The 21,290-nt window shown below is 30.3% G+C and overlaps 1 protein-coding gene across 1 annotated transcript in view; it reads left to right on the forward strand.

Annotated features, from left to right (window-relative positions):
- The window catches only part of LOC105324683 (uncharacterized), a 28,237-nt gene extending 25,869 nt beyond the window's left edge, over positions 1-2,368 (forward strand). Inside the window, exons 6-8 of the mRNA XM_066081165.1 lie at positions 1,288-1,405; positions 1,491-1,590; positions 1,783-2,368. Coding sequence (XP_065937237.1) covers positions 1,288-1,405; positions 1,491-1,590; positions 1,783-2,004 — 440 coding nt within the window. The 3' untranslated portion in view covers positions 2,005-2,368. The remainder of the gene's footprint in view (positions 1-1,287; positions 1,406-1,490; positions 1,591-1,782) is intronic.
- Positions 2,369-21,290: the final 18,922 nt, after the last annotated feature.

Consider the following 21,290-nt stretch of genomic DNA (forward strand, 5'->3'; position numbering starts at 1 on the left):
AATGTACTAAATCCTTGTCTTCTCATGACAGTACACACAATTTTTCTTCACATCAAGGCATATTTTTTCGTCTTAACTTTTATAAACTCTGTACATAAACACTGGCCTAGTTCCAACATTGACCCAGTCACCAGCAGCAATGTGGCTTATCTACGTCAGAGAACAGATGCATGCTGGGGAATAATGGATTACTTCCATAAACCTTTCACTGAGAGTGTGAAATTGATAAAATCTCTTGATAGAAATAAACAAAAAGATAACAGACCTCATTTTTAAGTTTCAAAAGGCTTTTAAAATTTATTAAGCAACAATTATTTTTTTCATGTTCACTTCCTTGAATGTCGCTCTAAGATGATAACGTTTTAGCTGTTGATATTGTGTATCGTATTGCAGAAAAGCTGTTGTACAGGTCAACTTTTATTATATAGACTATCATTTTATAAAAAAATACTCTTTTATTGATTTGTTTAATCTGCAAGACCTTTTATAACGCATTGCCTTTACACATAAAACGACATGTGTAATATAATGCTATGTTTTAACGTTATAGCTGTGTTATATTTCCTTTTTTATTATTTTTTTACAAAACGCCATAGTATGCTTTATCCTTGTCCTACATGTACAAAAGACTTACTGGTAAATGACGTTTTAATTTATCAATTGAATTTATTTTGCATAATAACATTACCCTCTTTAAAGTAATTGATACCAGTGGTTTTCTAATCACGCGCACAGGGGGGTAAACTGTCCTATGATACCTTTTATTTTATATGTTTCAGAATACAACTGTGGAGCTATTATACAATTTATCCCTCACAAGGTTCTCAATAATACAAACTGAATTTATTATGCTTTCAGATGGAAGAATGATCTGCGTTATAAAAGATACATTTAGTCATGCGTTTTGTTGCAGTTGATTTATAACAACTTTCCAATAGGTGTCTTAAAAGAAATATATCGACAAATTTAGGAAATCATTTTTTTTCTTACTTTGATTTATATCATTTTTAACTTTTAAAATAAGCGAATCAAAATGTAGATCAAATCATTTAATTAATGTATTGGTTGGTTGTCGTTTTAAACACAGTGTTCAAATTTAAATTCACATAACATACTTTTGGAGAAAAGTGTTTTTACATGTATGTTAAAAATCATGGTCTCTTACTGACCTCAGTAATAAAAGTTCCAGTTGTTATTTATTTGTTAATCAATCTTTCCCTGCATAGAGATGCGGCTAATCAATCTATTTAATATTACTTTTCGCATATTTTTAATATTACAAAACAGATAACAATATTGGAAAGATATTGGGGAGCCTGTTTGGAGGGATATTTATCGGTGTTATCCTTACAGCGGTCATTGCGTTCTTATTGTTTAAAAAAATGCGAACCAAAATAAAAAAGAGGTAAGAAGGAATGTCGATTTGCAAAATATTTAGTGTATGTTTATTGTAGGAAGTATAATAAATTAGAACAAACCTTTTTTTAAAGAGAAGAACCGAGTGTATCGTTTGCAAATGACGTAATATACAGTTCTGCAATCGTTGTTGAGCGTGAAGATCTCACAGGTTCCCAGGCAAACGAAAAAAAGGTAGTACATTACATTAACAAATTTGAATTTTTTTTCTTCATTTTGACGGGATATACAATGTAGGAGATAAATATTACTGAATAAGTGCACGTGACGATTTGTAACTGACAAACTTACAAAAATGGGGAGTATAAGTTTAGAAAAAATGCATGTAAGCAAATCCAATCTATATTTATTTTCTTTTTTTAATAGCGAAAAGTTGTTAACGTATTGCCATACGCCTGCTCAGAGAAAAGTGCAGTGTACAGCTTCGTGAACAGAAAACCAATAATTGAACAACCGACGACAGAGGGTGTTTACAATCATCTACGTGAGGAAGAAAAACATGACAATGAACATGACGACAATTATGATCACGCGTGTGCTGCATCGTATCTCGGTACAGAGCCCAGCGTTTATAGTAACATGCCGTGAATTCGATATTGTTATAGTATACGACTGCTTGATTAACTAGAAAATATGTTTTTTTTTTAATTAAGCAGAAGAAAGAGGTTCGTTTTTGTGCATTTTGTTGATACCTCTTATCAATGAATTTTCAGCATCACGAAAGAATAATGAAACACTGGTTTTTTTTTTTAACAATATTCGTATGTATGAAACAAAATTCTACAAACTCTACAAAATTAAATTCAAATGGATTTTCAAAATATTATAGAGCTTATGAATACAGGATTTCATGGTTATCTGCGATGGAAGATCAATGCAAAATCTTGAGAATGACTGTTTGCATTGTATTATTTAACATGTACCTTTTCCTGTTAAATAGTTTTTCTGAAGAGTTTTCGTCATGATTTTCGAACTTCGTTGAGTATTTTCCAGAAAATTTTCAAAAGTGATTGATACATATGGTCCATTCCCTTTGCAAGTTTTTGTTTATTATCATTGTTTTTACTAATTAATAATTGTATTTTACATTAATTTTTCATTTGTCTAAAATTGTTTAAAACAGATTTTATTAGACAATATGGAGCTACACGACCACTACAATATGTTGTAATCAAATAAAGACAACTAAATAGCAATCTTAGATTTCTATTAACAGAATATTAAGACACATGTTTTGAAAAATTAGTTTCCCTTAATTAAGAATAAGATTAAAACAAGTTCAATCTGATTTGCCGATTTAAAGAGAAAACAATAATAAATAATATTGGTTTTATATACATAATAAGAAACAATATGGATGTTCCTTTTCATGCTATAATAAGAAATCTGTAAAAACATGTTACATGTACATAGGTAATATTTTGAAATTATGAAATCAATAAATTATCACAAAGTGATGGAATCAGTTTTATGAAAGTGCAGTGAACTATATGGGGATTTTGTTGGCTAATTACTGTAAAAGTGGTTATTTCCGTTCGGCATTGATCTGATGAGTATGCGGAGTCTATGGCCAAACAATACGCGTAGGTGTAAAATACCCAGATGCGCGATTTAGCACACTAACGTTCTGAGTTTTATCCCATCAGCGCGGGTGTATATTACGCGGTGTGTATTTCATAACCACTTTTACAGTACTCATTAAGAGAGAGAGAGAGAGAGAGAGAGAGAGAGAGAGAGAGAGAGAGAAAGAGAGAGAGAGAGAAAAGAGAGAGAGAGAGCGAGAGAGAGAGAGACAGAGAGAGAGAGAGAGACAGAGAGTTTATTATTGTTCAACTATTAAGTCTTAAAATGATAAGACATTAAGATTCTCATTTCTGATAGAAACCATCAGTCTGCAATGTTTACTCATATTTTTATGTTGATATATGTTTTGAAAAATATGAATATTTTGTGAGTTTTCATTCATTTTTTAGTGATATTTTTTCCTAATGAGATAGGATTTTATTATCAAGAAGATAAGATAAATTGCTGCAGAACTAGGATCATGCTGATTAAACGGTTAATCTAATTTTTATGGCAAATGCATTGCATGTTCTTCCTGCTAATATTTAACCCTTTTAACACCAAAGCGATAAAAATGTTGTTACCTGTCTTTATGCCAAAGCGGCGTAAATGTTGAAAAATTCCAAATAAATAAATTGTAAATAAAAGGTTTGTATTATATTATAAATTGTGTATGATATAGCTAAAATTGTCGTAATGTTACCCTAAATTGACGTCAAAATATGACATCATATTATTGCACTAACAATTCTCGATGTCGAACAATTTTTACTCTGGATCTGACGTTGAGGCATTTGACGAAGACGTTTCAGACTTAGAAAGTGAAGAAAAAGCTGCCTTTTTTAGAGGTCCATGGTTTAGCGTAGTTGACTCTCAGACATTCCAGCTGCCTGAGCCAGGTTTTACAGAAAATGCTAGGCCCGTCCAAAAAAGCAGACCTCAAAGAATGTTGGGCCCACATTCTCGTTTTTGCAACTGGTTTCTAGTGACACCTGACGAAATGCTTGCATTTATTGGAATAGTGTTGATCATGGGGCTCGTTAAAAAAAACGACATTTAAGTCGTACTGGGAATTTAACCCCCGTGCGTGGTCTTTTGAAACGCCAAACTTTGAGAAAATTATCTCAAGAAATCGTTTTCAGGCCATCCTACAGTTTCTGCATTGCATTGACAATTTAGATGTTCCAGAGCCCGGCAAAAAGAAATATGATCCCCTACACAAGATATCAACTGTCATCAACATACTAAATGTGACATTTAGGTAAAAGTTACACGTAACTTGTACACTTATAAATGAAACTGAGATCAAATAATGAATAAATTGATAACTTATTAAAATATTGAATGTACCGGTAATGCTAAATTCAGCGTAAAATCAATAATAATTATGAAAGTTTTCGGTAAGGGTAAGTTTACGCGTATAAATTACACGCACTTAACATTATTTAGTAAAAATACAGTTTTTTTACTACATATTGTATCATTTACTTTGAAATGTTTAAGTGTAAATATATTTGCAGTTACACATATCTGTTTATATAAATCACAAATTGTGTAACACTCTAAATGTCATCTGAATAATTGCATACAAATATTCTTTATGAATTTCAAAGTACATTTGAAACAATGTTCATAGTTATTTTTAAATCATTGAACAGCTTTAACAAGATTTGACCCCCCTCCCCCCCCCCCCCGGGTAAAACTTAGTATAAATTTGGTTCTTTTTTTATTATATCCAATTGAGCTATTTGAATATAGCCCCATTGAGCTATTTAAATTTATCCCATTGAGCTAAACAAGGTTAAAACAATTGTTTATTGTTATAAAGATATTAATCATTACGACCAAACTCAATCAATTTTAGCAAATGCACATAAGAAATTCGGATTAGTGAACAAACTCACATTTAAACTTAATAGAAAGTCAAAGTTAGAACATGATAAGATGTCAGACTTCATCTCTGTAAACGATTCTAATTCTTCCTCTTTGACTGGAACTCTTTTACTACAGATTGATATTGTTCATTGTATATCCTGCATTCTGAACGTTAAAATGACATCTCTCATTTAGTCTTTCTTTTTTTTTTTTTGAAGTTAAGTGTAATAAGATGATTATTAGGGCATACTTTTTTATGAAATATAACATTTGATAAGTTACGAATGGCTTTGTGAAAATCACAGTTTTTTGTATTGTTAGAGAATTTATATGTAAACGTTTTAAGCAATTAACATTTTATGAGTATGATGACGTAAGAAATGTACAGGATGATTGCAAAAAAACGCATGAAATATAAGTCTAAAAAGTCTAAAAAGTGGCGATTAAGTTAAGATGATAAATAAGTCAGTTTGTAATTTAAACATCCATATTCATTCTGTTTTACTGCTAGGTGGATTAATGATTATTAAATTAGAGAGAAATCGGTAAAGTTGATCATCAAAATTGTCTAAAATCATATTGTCGTCTTTTAAAGTAATCTGTTTTGTATCAAATTAGTTTGATTTATTTCCTTATTGTTTTGAAGCTGTATGAGCACTTTTGTCTTAAATACCAAATAATTAACGAGCCCCTTTTCAGTTTTGCCTTAATGGTTCGTAAGAAAATATACAACCGGACTACTGAAAACCTTCATTTTTTGGTTTCTCTTAACCAAACTCTCATATGGCGACTTTCTAAGCAGACGAAACGATAGTCATGTATCAAATGTCTTGTGTCGTTAAATAAATTTAAAAAAAAGTATTTAATATTACGATGATTGTAAATTTTCATGCATGCGTTTTTGGATACAAATGCAATGAATGATTATTTTATGAACTTGTTATTATTATATCAAAGTGACCTTTTCTAGCAGATACAATATAATGTAAACAATATACCAACCTTCGAGATAGATTGTGATAACATTTATGATACGAGTTTTGCTCATCAATCTTTTGTGAAACAAGATCAATAAATATGATTTTTTAATGTTTATTCTTTACCAAAACTTTTGAAAAGCTTGAGTCATGAAACTAAAATATAATAAGTACATGCATAAAAACCTTCCGTTGAACTAATTATACACCGCCAAATACCAATGTCTTGCACCAAAGGACCGTGAGTGTTTTAATACACAGTCCCAAGGTACATGTACATGTAGATAAACATATATTTATATTTGTTTCTTTTCAATCATAATCCGCCTTTTTTTAAACTTTGTCTCTGGCTCCGATTTCTCAATTAAAAAAAACCCACCTTAATTGTTTCATTTAAGTTTGATCGCAAATCATAAGATTTACTCAGCTGAGATTTTTCTCAAGTCATGTTTCTCGAACGAAACGTAGTCAAATCTCACCGGAGTTAAATCTTTATTAAGCTGAGTCAAAAAGTTTTATTGTTACAAGTAACCCTATTGATTCTCTCTGTTTTCAATGAAAACAATCGTCTGATTATTTTTTGAATAGAGAGAAATTGGATAATAATAACAAGAGTCATATTATGTTTATCAGTTATGAAATTTAAGACGTATATGATAGTTATTACATAACAAACAAAAACATTTTAAATTTTATGATTGCCTTAAAAACTGTAAAAAATAGAATCACTGCAAAGTTATAACGCATAAAGAAAATAATGTGGAAAAGTGAAGTGGGACAGACAGGCGGAGAGACAGACATACGGAGAGGAAAAGTATGCTCTGATCTGACTAGTTACTACATAAACATATCGTCGTGTGGATCACTATCCACCAATTGTTACTTCTTTCATTCTAGTTTTTCATTTTAGTCCACTAATGCATTTACAATAGGCGGTAAAGTTAACATTAGGGTTCATAGCTTTTAGTTCAGCAAAGATGGACTTCTTGAATGAAAGCCCATCCAATTGTCTCTATCCTGTATACAGTTCGGAGTGTCAAGTCATATTTGTTTTCCGGCAAAATGCGTCTGTATTGGAAGACTCTGAAAATGAAAATAAAAGTGGAAAATTTCACAGTTTTGTAAAAGGTATACATTAAACAATTAATTTCAATTCTTTCCTTCAAAGAGTAACTAAATTTTGACACTTGCTTTAAAAAAATGTAAATCCTCTTTTCTGACATGTCTCAGACATTCTTATTTGATATGTCCGAATAGGTGTATGTACACTCTGAAGTATAGAAATGTTTTTGCTTAAAGGCAATACTCTGTTGTCCTACCGATTCTAAAAATGGTAAGAGGGGTATAATATACCCAACTAGATGTCTGTCCTTGGATATCAATTTACATGCATAATATATAATTAACATTTGTGCATGTATTAAACTATACATCAGAATCAAAATATTGCTTCCTTGTTTATTGACAAACACAAATAAAACACGGAAATAAATGATGGGAGAGATTAATGCTAACATGTTCTACACTCGCGCTATGGCAGCCATGTATGAATCCATCATATTTTGTAAGTTAAATTCTCTCTCTTTCTCTGTCTGTCTGTCTGTCTGTCTGTCTCTTTCTTTCTCTGTCTGTCTGTCTGTCTGTCTCTCTCTCTCTCTCACTCTCTCTCTCTCTCTCTCTCTCTCTCTCTCTCTCTCTCTCTCTCTCTCTCTCTCTATCTCTCTCTCTCTCTCTCTCTCTCTTCGTGCAAGTATTATGCATGCCATTATTTTAACCTTACATTTTCTCATTTTAGAGTTTCCCCCTCTTCAACAATGTTTCTAATATTTATGTTTTCAATATCAGATTTAATTTTTACTTCATAAGTTTGAGGTGAGATAATTGAAATCCAAATCGTATTTCCTTTCCAAATTGAAAATAATTTTGAAAAAAAATAGTTATTAGTATAAACAGATTAAAATAAAAAAAAGCATGCTTTTGGGGATTTTTTAAATAATTCTTCCTAAAAAAATTTAAGTGTTCATGATTGTGTTTCACTCAGATGCATGTATGCTTTGTGTTCTATAGACACTAGACTTATAAGAAATTAACTTTACTACAGCAGTAAATGTGATTTCAAATCAACACATAGATTGTTATTATATTTTAGTTTCATAACTCAAGGTATCCAAAAGTTTTGGTAAAGAATTAAAAAATCATATTTAGGTAACTTATTGACCTTGTTTCACAAAAGATTGACGAGCAAAACTCGTATCATAAATGTTATCACGATCTATCTCTAAGGTTGTTATATATGAGAGTTTGGTTACGAGAAACAAAAATAAATGTTTTCAGTAGCCCGATTGTATATTTTATTACGAACCATTAAGGCAAAACTGAATTTTATTTATTTGGTATTTTAACGAAAAGGGCTCATACGGCTTCAAAACATGGGGAAAATAAACAAACTAAATCTGTCTGTCTGTCTGTCTGTCTGTCTCTCTCTTTCTTTTTCTCTTTCTCTCTCTCTCTCTCTCTCTCTCTCTCTCTCTCTCTCTCTCTCTCTCTCTCTCTCTCTCTCTCTCTCTCTCTCTCTCTCTCTCTCTCTCTCTCTCTTCGTGCAAGCATTATGCATGCCATTTTTTTAACCTCACATTATCTCATTTTAGAGTTTCCCCCTCTTCAACAATGTTTCTAATATTTATGTTTTCAATATCAGATTTAATTTTTACTTCATAAGTTTGAGGTGAGATAATTGAAATCCAAATCGTATTTCCTTTCCAAATTGAAAATAATTTTGAAAAAAAAAATAGTTATTAGTATAAACAGATTAAAATAAAAAAAAGCATGCTTTTGGGGATTTTTTAAATAATTCTTCCTAAAAAAATTTTAGTGTTCATGATTGTGTTTCACTCAGATGCATGTATGCTTTGTGTTCTATAGACATTAGACTTATAAGAAATTAACTTTACTACAGCAGTAAATGTGATTTCAAATCAACACATAGATTGTTATTATATTTTAGTTTCATAACTCAAGGTATCCAAAAGTTTTGGTAAAGAATTAAAAAATCATATTTAGGTAACTTATTGACCTTGTTTTACAAAAGATTGACGAGCAAAACTCGTATCATAAATGTTATCACGATCTATCTCTAAGGTTGTTATATATGAGAGTTTGGTTACGAGAAACAAAAATAAATGTTTTCAGTAGCCCGATTGTATATTTTCTTACAAACCATTAAGGATGACGTTTACTCAGAATGAAAAAAAATTCCACTGATGATAATGAAAAACCAACTATTGTGTGTTATAGACCTTACATGGTAGTGTTCTTCTTCACTTTCAAAAAAGTAGGTCAATGACCTACTTTTTGAGTTAATGGCCATTGAATATTTTTGGGAAATTCAAGAAAAATCCATAAAAATTTTACACTATGATTCAGATTTTTTTAATTGTGAACATAATACAAATTGCTTAACTCTTTATCAAATAAAATACAGTTTATGAATTGTAGTGACATTAAATAGATACAAAGCATTAAGTTTTCATTCACAATTTTAATAGATATTCTAGTCCGAATTTCCTCTATCAGTTTTCAAATTACTACCCATTTTTGATTCAATATAACAAAAAACTGAATGATGATAATGCTAAAACATTTATAGTATTCAACTAAGTATATTGACCTTTCTCTGCTGGTATAAAATTTATATGAGGTCAATGATCAAAATTTTGAATTATGGTGTCTTTTATCATTTTTAAGCATTTTTCAATATTTTTGTAGTGTGTGCCATACGATTATCTAAACGAAAAAGCAAGATAAAACCAACAGAAAATATGCAAAATTATGTTGACTAACAAATAAAATCTTAACTTTAAATATCAAAGTAGTACCAAAAATATTTCAGTGGAAAACAAAATCTGAAAAATTTTGTCCGAATTTCCTCTGTTTTGCTAAAAGTCAAACTTTGTCAGAGCCTAATTCCATAATTTAGTAAAAATATGGATTGTTATATTAATAATAATTCATTTCATAAATACTTTTTGTATTTAAAACAAATTTTACTCATGAAATTGAACTTTTTAACAATCCGGATTTGAGAACTCAAACCCTGAGTAAACAACGTCCTTAAGGCAAAACTGAATTTTATTTATTTGGTATTTTAACGAAAACGGCTCATACGGCTTCAAAACATGGGGAAGATAAACCAAACTAAATCATTAATTGATTGTTGCTAATTTTATACAAAACAGATTACTTTAAAAGACGACAATAAGATTTTATACAATTTTGATGATCAATTTTATAGATTTTTTTTTCTAATTTGATTATCATTGATCCACCTAGAAGGAAAACAGAATGAGTTTGGATGTTTCAATTACAAATAGACTTTAACCTTTTAATGCCGATATGTACTTGCCTTTTTTATTGTTCTTCTTCACTTAATCGCCACTTTTTATACTCTTTAGACTGACATATCATGCGTTTTTAGCAATCATCGTGTACATTTTTACGTCATCAAACTCAGAAAATGTTGCTTACAACGTTTACATATACATCGTCTAACAAAAATACTAAGGTGATTTTCGTAACTTTTCAAATGTAAAATTTCAGAAAAAAATTATGCCCTAATAATAATCTCATTACACCTTACTATTTAAAAAAAGACAAATTTAAAAATGCCATTTTAATGATAAGAATGCAGGATATACAATTAACTATTATGAACAATCTGTAGTAACAGAGCTCCAGTCAAAGAGGAAGAATTAGAATCGTTTACAGAGATAAAGTCTGATATTCCATCATGTGATGGTTGTTCATTATATTGTTGTATGTCTAACCACAGTGTGTCTAATTTTGTTTTCTTAATTTTTTCTATTTTTTATTTTTGGTTCATACATGCACATCATATGGTGATTTACGTTTACGTTTTATAAAATGTACTACCGCAGGAATACACATGGTTTAAGAAAGATATCTTCCTTACTCTTGTAGCAATATACATGTACCTTTATCACCTTAATGGTGTTTTTGTCTCCAAGTTAATTCGGTACACAAGAGAATGCTGTTCGTATGAACAGTTTCTAAGGTGGCAGGGGACAGTTTTTTTGATACAATTCATTGCAGCCAAGGGGTGCATGTCTTCGGAACTCTGTAACTAGAATTTCCTCAGTTCCCATTCAGCACAAATACCTTTAATTCACTCTTTATAAGGCCAATCACCAATTTCTGAAGAAAATTACTAATCAAAACCTGTAAAATTCTCTACATACTGGTTTTTACGAGATTTTGACCCTTTCATATTTTGCTAATTTTTTATGATTTTTCAGCTTTTTAGACCTCCCCCAGCTAATTCCCTGCAGAGGGTTGACCTTCCGTACCGCGTGCATGTTGCACTATCACATGTCAGAAACTTACCGGTGTATAGTTTACAATGTCCCATCCACCTACTTTTCGTGTTATTTTACCTCCCGTCTGTAACTTGCAATTTCACTGTGTAAAGTCAGCACAACAGTCATAGCCGCAGGTTTCGCATTTTACTTCTGATTCTCATGTACCTAACATAAGGCGCCTACGTATTGCATATCAATTTCAACAAGAGACACCCCTCTAACTAATGATAATCATTAAAAAAATCATTTCATGAATTTTAGCAACAATCATAAGCCTTCAAGTACAGCAACTCTCAGTTTTACAAAAATTTTGACGGGTACTTTATTCGAAACTGTCCCTTGCTACCTAAGGCGAGGCAAGCTACTGGCGAACAAGTTGATAAAACAGGTCTATCAACAGTCTCGTTTGAAGTCATCTATTCGTAAGTTCTATGGTCGATACAACGACCTTGTCAGCAAATACAATCTTCCACTGGGTCGCAAGAAGACTGACACTTTTTCATACTAATTGTTAGACCATAAGTAGTCACTGAATTGTCTACGAAATTTTCTGTTTTTTCCCCGATTACGAGAAAGAGCACACGGCGGGTATGACCGGTCAGCAGAGGATGCTCGATCCTCCATGGCAATTGATCCCACCCCTATCATTTTATAGGTCCATGTTGCTCTGCTTTGAATTAGTATTTCGTTTTATGGATTTTTGAGATGGTTGACAGTTTGTTATTATCATTTTTTTCATTTATAAAAGAAACATCAAAATTTAACTAACTGTACCAAAACAATAAACGCAATTACCTAAAAGGTAACATTCGATGAACGTATAAAATAGCTAAAGTTTTCATTATTTATGAAATATACAGCAAGTTAAAAAATTCACTGGGAAATGAACTTGGTTGATCAGGTGATCAAATCATGGTAAGTCCGAAAGTTTGCTGTTCTGCACAAATCTCACCAATCCAGTAAATACTTGTATTGTTTAATTTGTCCTATGTTGGATGACATGTTTTTGCTTCCCCACACAATCTTAAATAATGTTAAGTATAACACTGCATTTACATGTGCAAATTGCATCTGATATGCCCGTAAAAAATGGGTTTTTTTATTCTTAAAGAGGCCTAGTCTAATTATCTTTACCCTATATATTTCCGCGTATTTTTCGTATGTCTGCCCATGATTTCTTTTCGACAAATCGATTTAATGTTTAGAACTGGATAGTGAGAATTACAGCTCCGTCAGTTTCTATAGAGCTAGGATTCATACCTGTTTTTTATGAATTGAGGGGGGGGGGGCAAAAAAGGGTGTGTATAATACGCTAATTAAACAATTAAATGCGTTCTATGGTCATACACAAAATGCAGGTGGCAACTTTGCAAAAATAAATAAATATATAAACATAATTTGTAAACACCCCCTGGGTGATGTATTTTTTCTGCGAATATCACTACCTCCATTACCCGCATAAATCATCAATGAAAGTATTCTATTGTATATATTTACATCATACTTTTAAACAAATTAATGGATTGGTCAAAAAGAGTAAGTAAAGTTAACCAATTCATTGTTGATGTACAACAATACGTAAAATAAACGATAAAGCTACATTGTACGTCGTCTTAAATGGGAGGTTGAGTCTGACATCATCGTGATTCTTTCGTGTAGTCCAGGATGTTTCTTAGATCGATTAATGTTTCGACCAATCGATAATCAAGGGTATAGATTTCAGTCCTCCTCTCAGTTTCTACAAAGCTATTAATTACAATTAATTTTCTTTAGAAGTAGAGGGAATCATACTAGGTTTCGACCAATCGATAATCAAGGGTATAGATTTCAGTCCTCCTCTCAGTTTCTACAAAGCTATTAATTACAATTAATTTTCTTTAGAAGTAGAGGGAATCATACTAGGTGGATGTAAATATAAACAAAGAGGTTAACTTTATGTGCAACTTCATCAAAACACCATTTCATGTTCCAATCACGAACTGAAACCAAACAACCGCTATCACCATTTCTTTTTTTTTTTAATAATCACTTTTCACCGGCAGATAACTGTGCTGCGACAGTAGAAACATTTATATTTCTACAACAACAAACCTTTGTTTTTGAAATAAATGAATAGCATAGATGAAAGCATACAACTACATATGACACTGTGATAAGATACTGATAACAAAGTGCCGTGTTTCACGTTTATTAAACGAATGATTCACAGTAACGATTGATCACTTTTACTTTAAAAACTGTTGACGTTGCATATGTGAAACACGACTTCGTGATTTTCGTATATAAAAAGTATCAGAGTGAAAAAGAATAAGAAATGATAATATGATTTGTTACAATTAAATATACTTTAAAAATTTATATAATAACAATAATCGTTGTTTCGGGGCTTTTTTTATCTGCTTATACTATTTCACCATTATACTTGCTTAAGAAAGCTAATAAACATGTATTGTCATCAAACATAGTCAACATCTGTTGAGAGATGGCGGCCACAGTTTCTGAGTTTTTGTCTAGTTCCAGTGTAATTTGTACAATAAAAATATGTTCAAACCAAAATAACAATTTTTCATGTTTGGATGATGGTGACTGTGGTCACAGGTTTAAATGAAGTTTTCTTACTTTACTAATACATCATGTTTTTACAATTTATTTATATTTGTCTTGGATTTTAACCTGATCATTTTGTTTTGTTATGTTTTTCATTTGTCATTTTGAATATATTGGGTACGGTCTTTGTGCAATCTATAAGTTCTTTAAATCCAATCCGGTGCTTTTTTTTTTATCTCATATCTGCTTAATCAGTGCACTGCTGATATTTAGTTTTATTCATTTATTGTTTTTAAATACATAAAACATACAAGATGTTAATGTGTTTTGTCGTTTTAAAAATATAAGACTTACAATTTCTCAATTATAATGGTGAATTATAAAAGAATAATATGTTTGCTTCGGTTGTATAGGTGTCTTTGGAATCACTATATACGAATCTGCTGTCTATAGCATAAATACGTAAGTATAAACAAGATTTGTGAAACATTTAAGTTGCATTTTACATTATTTACAAGATACATTAACTGATACAATATGTAATTTGAATAAAAACTATGAAATGTTATTGATCATTTATAAGAATTTAACATTAAAATGAAATATTTACAAACATGATGCATCATATTGCCCATAACGTCTGATCAAATCCAATATTCTCCTATCATTTTTTCACTGAATTATCAAAACTTTTTTTCCAATTTTGAATATAAACGCAAATGCACTCATTTAAAACATCGTATCTGTGATTAGGTTAGGTTAGGTTGATTAATTATTATTTAGTTAAAAATATTTGTTTCATTGTTTGTTTCGTCTGGACTGTCATCTATACAATATAATAAACTGTTCAATGGCCTTTTTTTTCTAGAACTGTTTGTTTGCAAACAGCTGTAAGATTTATACGTGATCCGGACATTTGCAGTTTTTCTTCAAGCTATGCACAAACATTGCTACAATACGGTAGGTTTATATTCAAACTTTGTGTCATAATATGTATGTAGTAAGATAATTGTTATCATGCTTTTTACCCCAAAAATTGAACATCACTTGTTATTTAAAAAACGCATCAAATTTTTAAAAAATAAAATATCTTATTATTTGAGCTTAACTATTAAATGTGTGAATCAAGTTTACCACGTGCAACATTTGATTAATTTTCAAAAATGATTTTTTTTTTATTCATGATACTTTTATCTCATTCTTAAATTGTTCTCATTGTTCTCATGTTGTTCGAATAAACTTATGAATACCGCTTTGATTTTGAAAAAAAGATTTATAATTTGTCATACTCATTGACACAGAAGATGGTATACATGTATATATATGCTGTATTACACTTTCACGTAAGTCACGCCTATTACATGTACCTTGTATAGAGTACATGTATACTAGTGTTTACCGTAAGTAGTGCTTCTAATTTTCTACATTATTAGTCGTAGGATATTCAATAGCTAGACTAAAATGGATTAATGTTACATTGAAATTATTCAGCTCTACAACTCTTAATATCCTAAATAATATAACTTACATAACATTAAATGTCTAAATATTACAATTAACGAATAATTAAATACAAATGAATATTAAAAATGTATATATATGCAAACATGACAATAACAAACCGTGAACCATTTCAAAAATCCATAAAATGAAATACAAATTCAAAGCAGAGCAACACGGACCTCCAAATAGATAGAGGTAGGATCAGGTGCCTAAGAGGAGTGAGAATTCTCTGCTGACCGGTTACACCCGCCGTGTGCTCTTTGTCGTAATCGGGAAAGCTTTGATTGCACCTATTATAAAACCCCTGACTTCTTACTATGTTATCATGTCTCTCTTTTTTTTGTTCAAAGAGTGAATTTTGTAAAACATTTTTTACCAATTTAATTATTCGGTTTCTTAATAATATTTAATTAGAAATTGTCTATCGTATGGAGGATGGTATTCGGCGACATTGTACATATAAGATATAAAACCAATTAAATCAATTATAAGATGCCATGATATTACTATCGTATCTTTGTATCCATTTTTCATATACATTTTTGTTGAGTATTAATTGTTTATTCTTTCTAATTTATAGGGATAATTTACTGAGTTCACAAAAATTTGTATGACATTGTTAGATTAATGTATGTTCTACGCATCTGCAGTTTAAAGTTCAAAGACGAAATGTAAATCTTATTTTTGTATTGATTTGTCTCCTTAAAAAAGGGATAGCTTTATCACTACAGCTTACATATGGCTTGAAAAGAAAGATTATATTTTCCCTTATTTTCATTATTTATATCAATTGTCCTTGTCTGTTTGGATGAATTTTTTTAAACGCATACATGTTATATGTATTTTGCACTAAGTGATGATATTTCTTTTATTTCACAGCACAAACATGTCGCAGTAAATGCAATGTCTATATTGATAATTTGGATGATGAGAATAAATACATGTTCAGATTACGTCGAGTCTGCGTCACAATAGGAACTGAGCATGAATTTACGAAGTCAAGTTGTCAATCGTCACACAAGAAACCTGTATCAATGCATATCGAATGTTCATCTTGGAATCAAAGTAACATACATGGAATCTTTATACAATGATTTGTGACAGTTTGAACGTCAATTTTAAATTTTGAAAGAATCGGTGTATAAAGCATACAACCCTTTGATAAATGGCATAGTATTCTTACAGATACATACAGAGTTATGAATACAACTGAATGCGATCTAAGCAGTGCAATGTGTGAGAAAATCGACAAATATTGTATTTGTTATTGTTACCCAGGATATGTTACGATGAATGGACCTTGTTTAAAAGGTAATATTTGTATAAAATGTGAACACGATTCCTATAGAAGACTGTCATATCATTGATTTGATTCTGAGACGACCAATTCTTCGTTTATTTGTAGTTGGTACATGCATTTGGTATATTAGTCCTTAAATAATGGTTTCATTTTTAATTCATTTAATGTCATGTTTGACGTTGAACTATATTAGATCTTATGAAAAATGATTTTTAACGACGTACAGTATAGACTTCATTTATCTTTTTATACTAATAATTGTATAACTTTTTTTTCAATGTTCTTTTTTTTGATATCCAAAAAAAAAAGGAATAATAATAACTTAAAATGTCATGTGATTTTATATTATGGATACACATCAAATCAATTTTACATTTTGAAATCATATATAATGTTGCTTGCTCTGATCCTTTTACAGAAAATAAAACCAATTTTGTTCGTTCACGCTTCTTTAATGTTTACAAAAACGAATAAATTCTTATTGATAGCTCATAATATATAAATAAATTCACATAATTGCAGGTTCTCAACTATGAAGGTTGAATGCAATATAATAGATTAATTGAATATGACGTAAATGAAAATACTACTTAGTGCTTGGATTTGGGGTTTTTTTTTATTGGTAATGTAATGGAGTACAATTTATTTATTATAATGTACTGTTTATGAACAGGTAATGTTTAACGTATTTGATTATGGCATTGTTTGCTTTTATCAGGAAACCTAACCGTCGGTCACACTTGTAAAAACGATATGCAATGCACGGAAACTGAATTTGCAAGTGTATGTTATAATGGTCGGTGCGGATGTCAGTCAGGATACATACAGAATGGCACTAACTGTTACCCAGGTAAAGGAAGTCTGTTTTTAATACCAGCATTTGTGCAACCTAAACACCAATATCAAATAATAATGTATTACAGTTCTTACGTGTGGTTGCGTTTCCTTATTGCACACTCATTTGGCTCACGTCATTGCACTATTGGGCAAAAAGGCCTTATCGATATATTGCGTAAGGTAAACACTACCGCTGAGCAACTGAACATACAAACGTGTTGTGTACTAACTCTCGGGTTAGGGTCACATTGTGAGACACACTGTTCATAAAATATATACCTTATTTTAACTTCGAAGTTAATATTCGTCGATATAGATAATTATATTATGAATATATTCAGTGATTTTGAATGTTAACAATGTGTGTTTTACAGTGCATTATATCATTGTGGTGTTTATTTTATGCCAAGCAGCTTTCTTTAGATTTTTTTTTATGTTTTAATGGGTTCCTCCCTATGTGCATGCTCATAAATGCACACGTTTTTTTTTAAACTTTATCTTGGATTATACAGATCCCTTTTACGATTCTTTGTAAATGGAAATGTGACCATGCATTATCACTTAATTTTTTATTGCAACAAATATAAATACTATCGACTGATATGATAATATAAAAAGTCAGTATTAAAAAGGTGGATTTGATAACTTAAAAACAAAACAAAATGTATGCAAGGAAATAATGAAAACCAGTGTGTCTATGAATGTCTGAACTCCTATACGAAATTTTGACCTTTAAATGGAATCTAAATTGATGCATTTTAACAGATGGAACGCTGCATTTAATGTTTGATACACCATAAACATGCGACACAAAATGTGAAATGAAACTTGACGTTAACTTGAAGTATTTAATAGGTTAATGATACAGAAATGGTAATATATTTCTAAATACGTTTTATAATAAATATCATAAATGAAATTTAGAGATGTTTTATTGTTAACCTTTTTTATTAAAGGAAACATTATTGTTGGACACCTCTGTCTACACGATCGACAATGCACAGGAACTAAACGCTCATGCTTATGTAGACATGACGTATGTGCATGTCAAGCAGGATACATATTGATTGACAACACCTGCTATCAAGGTATCACAATCATTATGTCTTAGCGCAAAATAATATTCATTCCATAAGGCACAAGCGTATGTACATGTACATCCTATTACCTTCACAATTCTAATTAGTTATTTCAAACGCAAAATGTTCATCATGAAAGATACACATTACTTACATTATTCGCAGACATTCAAAGTTTTGTTATATCCATTATATGTATAATACACTTTTTGACGCGTTCTAATGACCCCATATTTTAACCACTTGTTCAACAAACAAAATTCTTTTTTATTCCCCATCTTAAGTAAATATCATCTTCATTTTTAAGTTTTCAGACTAAAGTCCAAATGACGATGGGTTATATTCATATATAATAACATGTTTTTCTAGTCTATAATTTCTTAATAAACATGTATATTATCAATTTGAACAATTCATTTGCATTTGGTATAATCCAAAACAAAGCTAGTAATATTTGATATGTTCTCATAGAAATTTGATTTACATATCTTATCGTAGCAAAATGTAATGTGTATACACTTTGCAATATATTAACTCCTTTTTTATACAAAACATTGTTTATTTAATTCAGCAAACCAGAATATGATTTGCTTAACTTGACGCCAACCATTTTTATGTTATACTCGGTATTTCGACTAAATCAAAATGCATTCGATTTTTTACATTTTTTTTTTTTTTTACTCTTTACAAACCTTTAAAGTCTCGACTATTTAAGCAGGCACATATAAACATACAAAGAATTATTGAAAAATATCATAAACCGTTATGATTGTTTGTATTTGCAAAATACTCATAGGAAAGAAATAATTTCAATGATTTTATGATTTGAGGTTAGACACCCACCCATACATTATGCAAGGACATTTTTATTATATGTGCTTATTTAACAATTTGACTTGCAATTTTAGTGGTAACTCTACCTCTATCAATAATTTGCAAAAACAGTGTATTGATAATATCTTAAATCACAGACTGTCTGTTGTTTGTCGTGACAATTTACAGTTACAAGTTTGTTTAGTCTTGATATATGTTAAAATACCTGTCATGTAATAATGGTTCCTATCAAGCTCAAAATGGGAAGAAAATGAGAATATCCACATGTAAACAACTTGAAACTAAATTATTGTTTTGAGGAGGGTAAATGGTCAACAAACTATATGTATATATCAAATTTACATTAAATGATAAAACATATTTGTGAATTTTAAAGTTATGAATTATTAATTGTTATGAAACATCCTAGATATTTTATTTAGTAAAATTAAAAATTATCATATAAAACTTTCCATATCACATTATTATAGAATAAAATGGCAACAATTTTCTAACCTTCTGGAGTATATTTCTTAAAAGCTTATTTAAAATACCAACTGCATGGATGCATTTTTAGCTTTAAGAATTAAATTCATACTTTTTTCTTAAGATATCAAATTACCGACAGTATGATATATAGAGTGATAATTCACATTCGTAACTATGAAGATTGATTGCAATGCTAATATAATAAAATCAATACGACTACCATGTACGTAATAGCATGTCTTTTCTAATTGTATCTTCCTTTTTGGATATGTATCCATTGACAATGCAAATGAAGTCACTTTGAAAGTATATAGTTATTATAATATACTGCATATGTACAACATATGTTTTACTTATTCGATTATGGCAATATTCTCTTTATCAGAAAACCTGACGGTTGGTCACTCATGTTCATACAGTAGGCATTGCACTGGAACTGAATTTGCTAGTGTATGTAACAATCATAGGTGTGAATGTCAGACAGGATACATATTGAATGGCAGCAACTGTTACCTAGGTAATTAAAGACTTGAATTGATACCAGTGTTTTGTAATATTTAACTTTCAACAATATCTAATAATAATAATCGCCAGCTCTTTAACTTGGTTGGGATTCCATTTCTCAAGCTCAATGAACTCACCGTATCGCCCTCACATCAGTTTGTGACTTACCAATTCCCTTATCCATATATTGCATAATTTTATTCACAGCTTATAGGACGAATCTTTAATTTTCGTCCTGGTTATTATAAAAGTGTAATAGCACAATTTTTGAACTTCTTAAAAATTGAGTAACTATTTTTTAAATGAAAATATTTTAAATGCAAACGTGGCAATTTCAAGTACCGAAAGGTTATTGATACATTAAAATTACGTTATTTTTGTCTGTTTTGAACTACTTCAGCCATGAAAAGTTACTTTTTATTATCACCTCCGACCGATTCTTTTCGGCTTTATTTACTTAATAGATTATTTGCATTAAATTAATATCCATTTATCTCCACTAAAACTATGTACTGGTGAACATTCCAAGAAACATAAGATCCAGTACGGCGCAACCTAGATGAAGAATACCCCCCTTTGCTTGGAGACTATCTCGCTATGAACCACTAGAGGACAGAATATGCATCTTTTAAAGCTTAAAAATTTAAAACGAATAACCCTTAGTGTCAATTAACAATGTTCTTCATCAAATTACATGTACGCTCGTTGTGTTGATGAGAAATAAGCATGCATTGAAGGATATGCTTCGGAAAATCTTACCCATTGATCTCATATTATGTTATTTGAACTGTTAAATCAAAGATTATGTCATAAATGAATGCATTTTGTATTTTTTTTATTAAAGTGCATTTGAATGAACCTGGACGTTATTTTGGAAATCAACAAGGTCTGTATTAGAGAAACCAGAAATTAGAAAAAGCTTCCACGCAATTTTTGTAGCGACGTTTAACGAGACCCAATCGTGGGTTTTCAAATAGTGAAATTAAAAACAAATAAATAAATTTCAATAATT

The sequence above is a fragment of the Magallana gigas genome, chromosome 4 (assembly GCF_963853765.1).
Source record: "Magallana gigas chromosome 4, xbMagGiga1.1, whole genome shotgun sequence".
Lineage (NCBI taxonomy): Eukaryota > Metazoa > Mollusca > Bivalvia > Ostreida > Ostreidae > Magallana > Magallana gigas.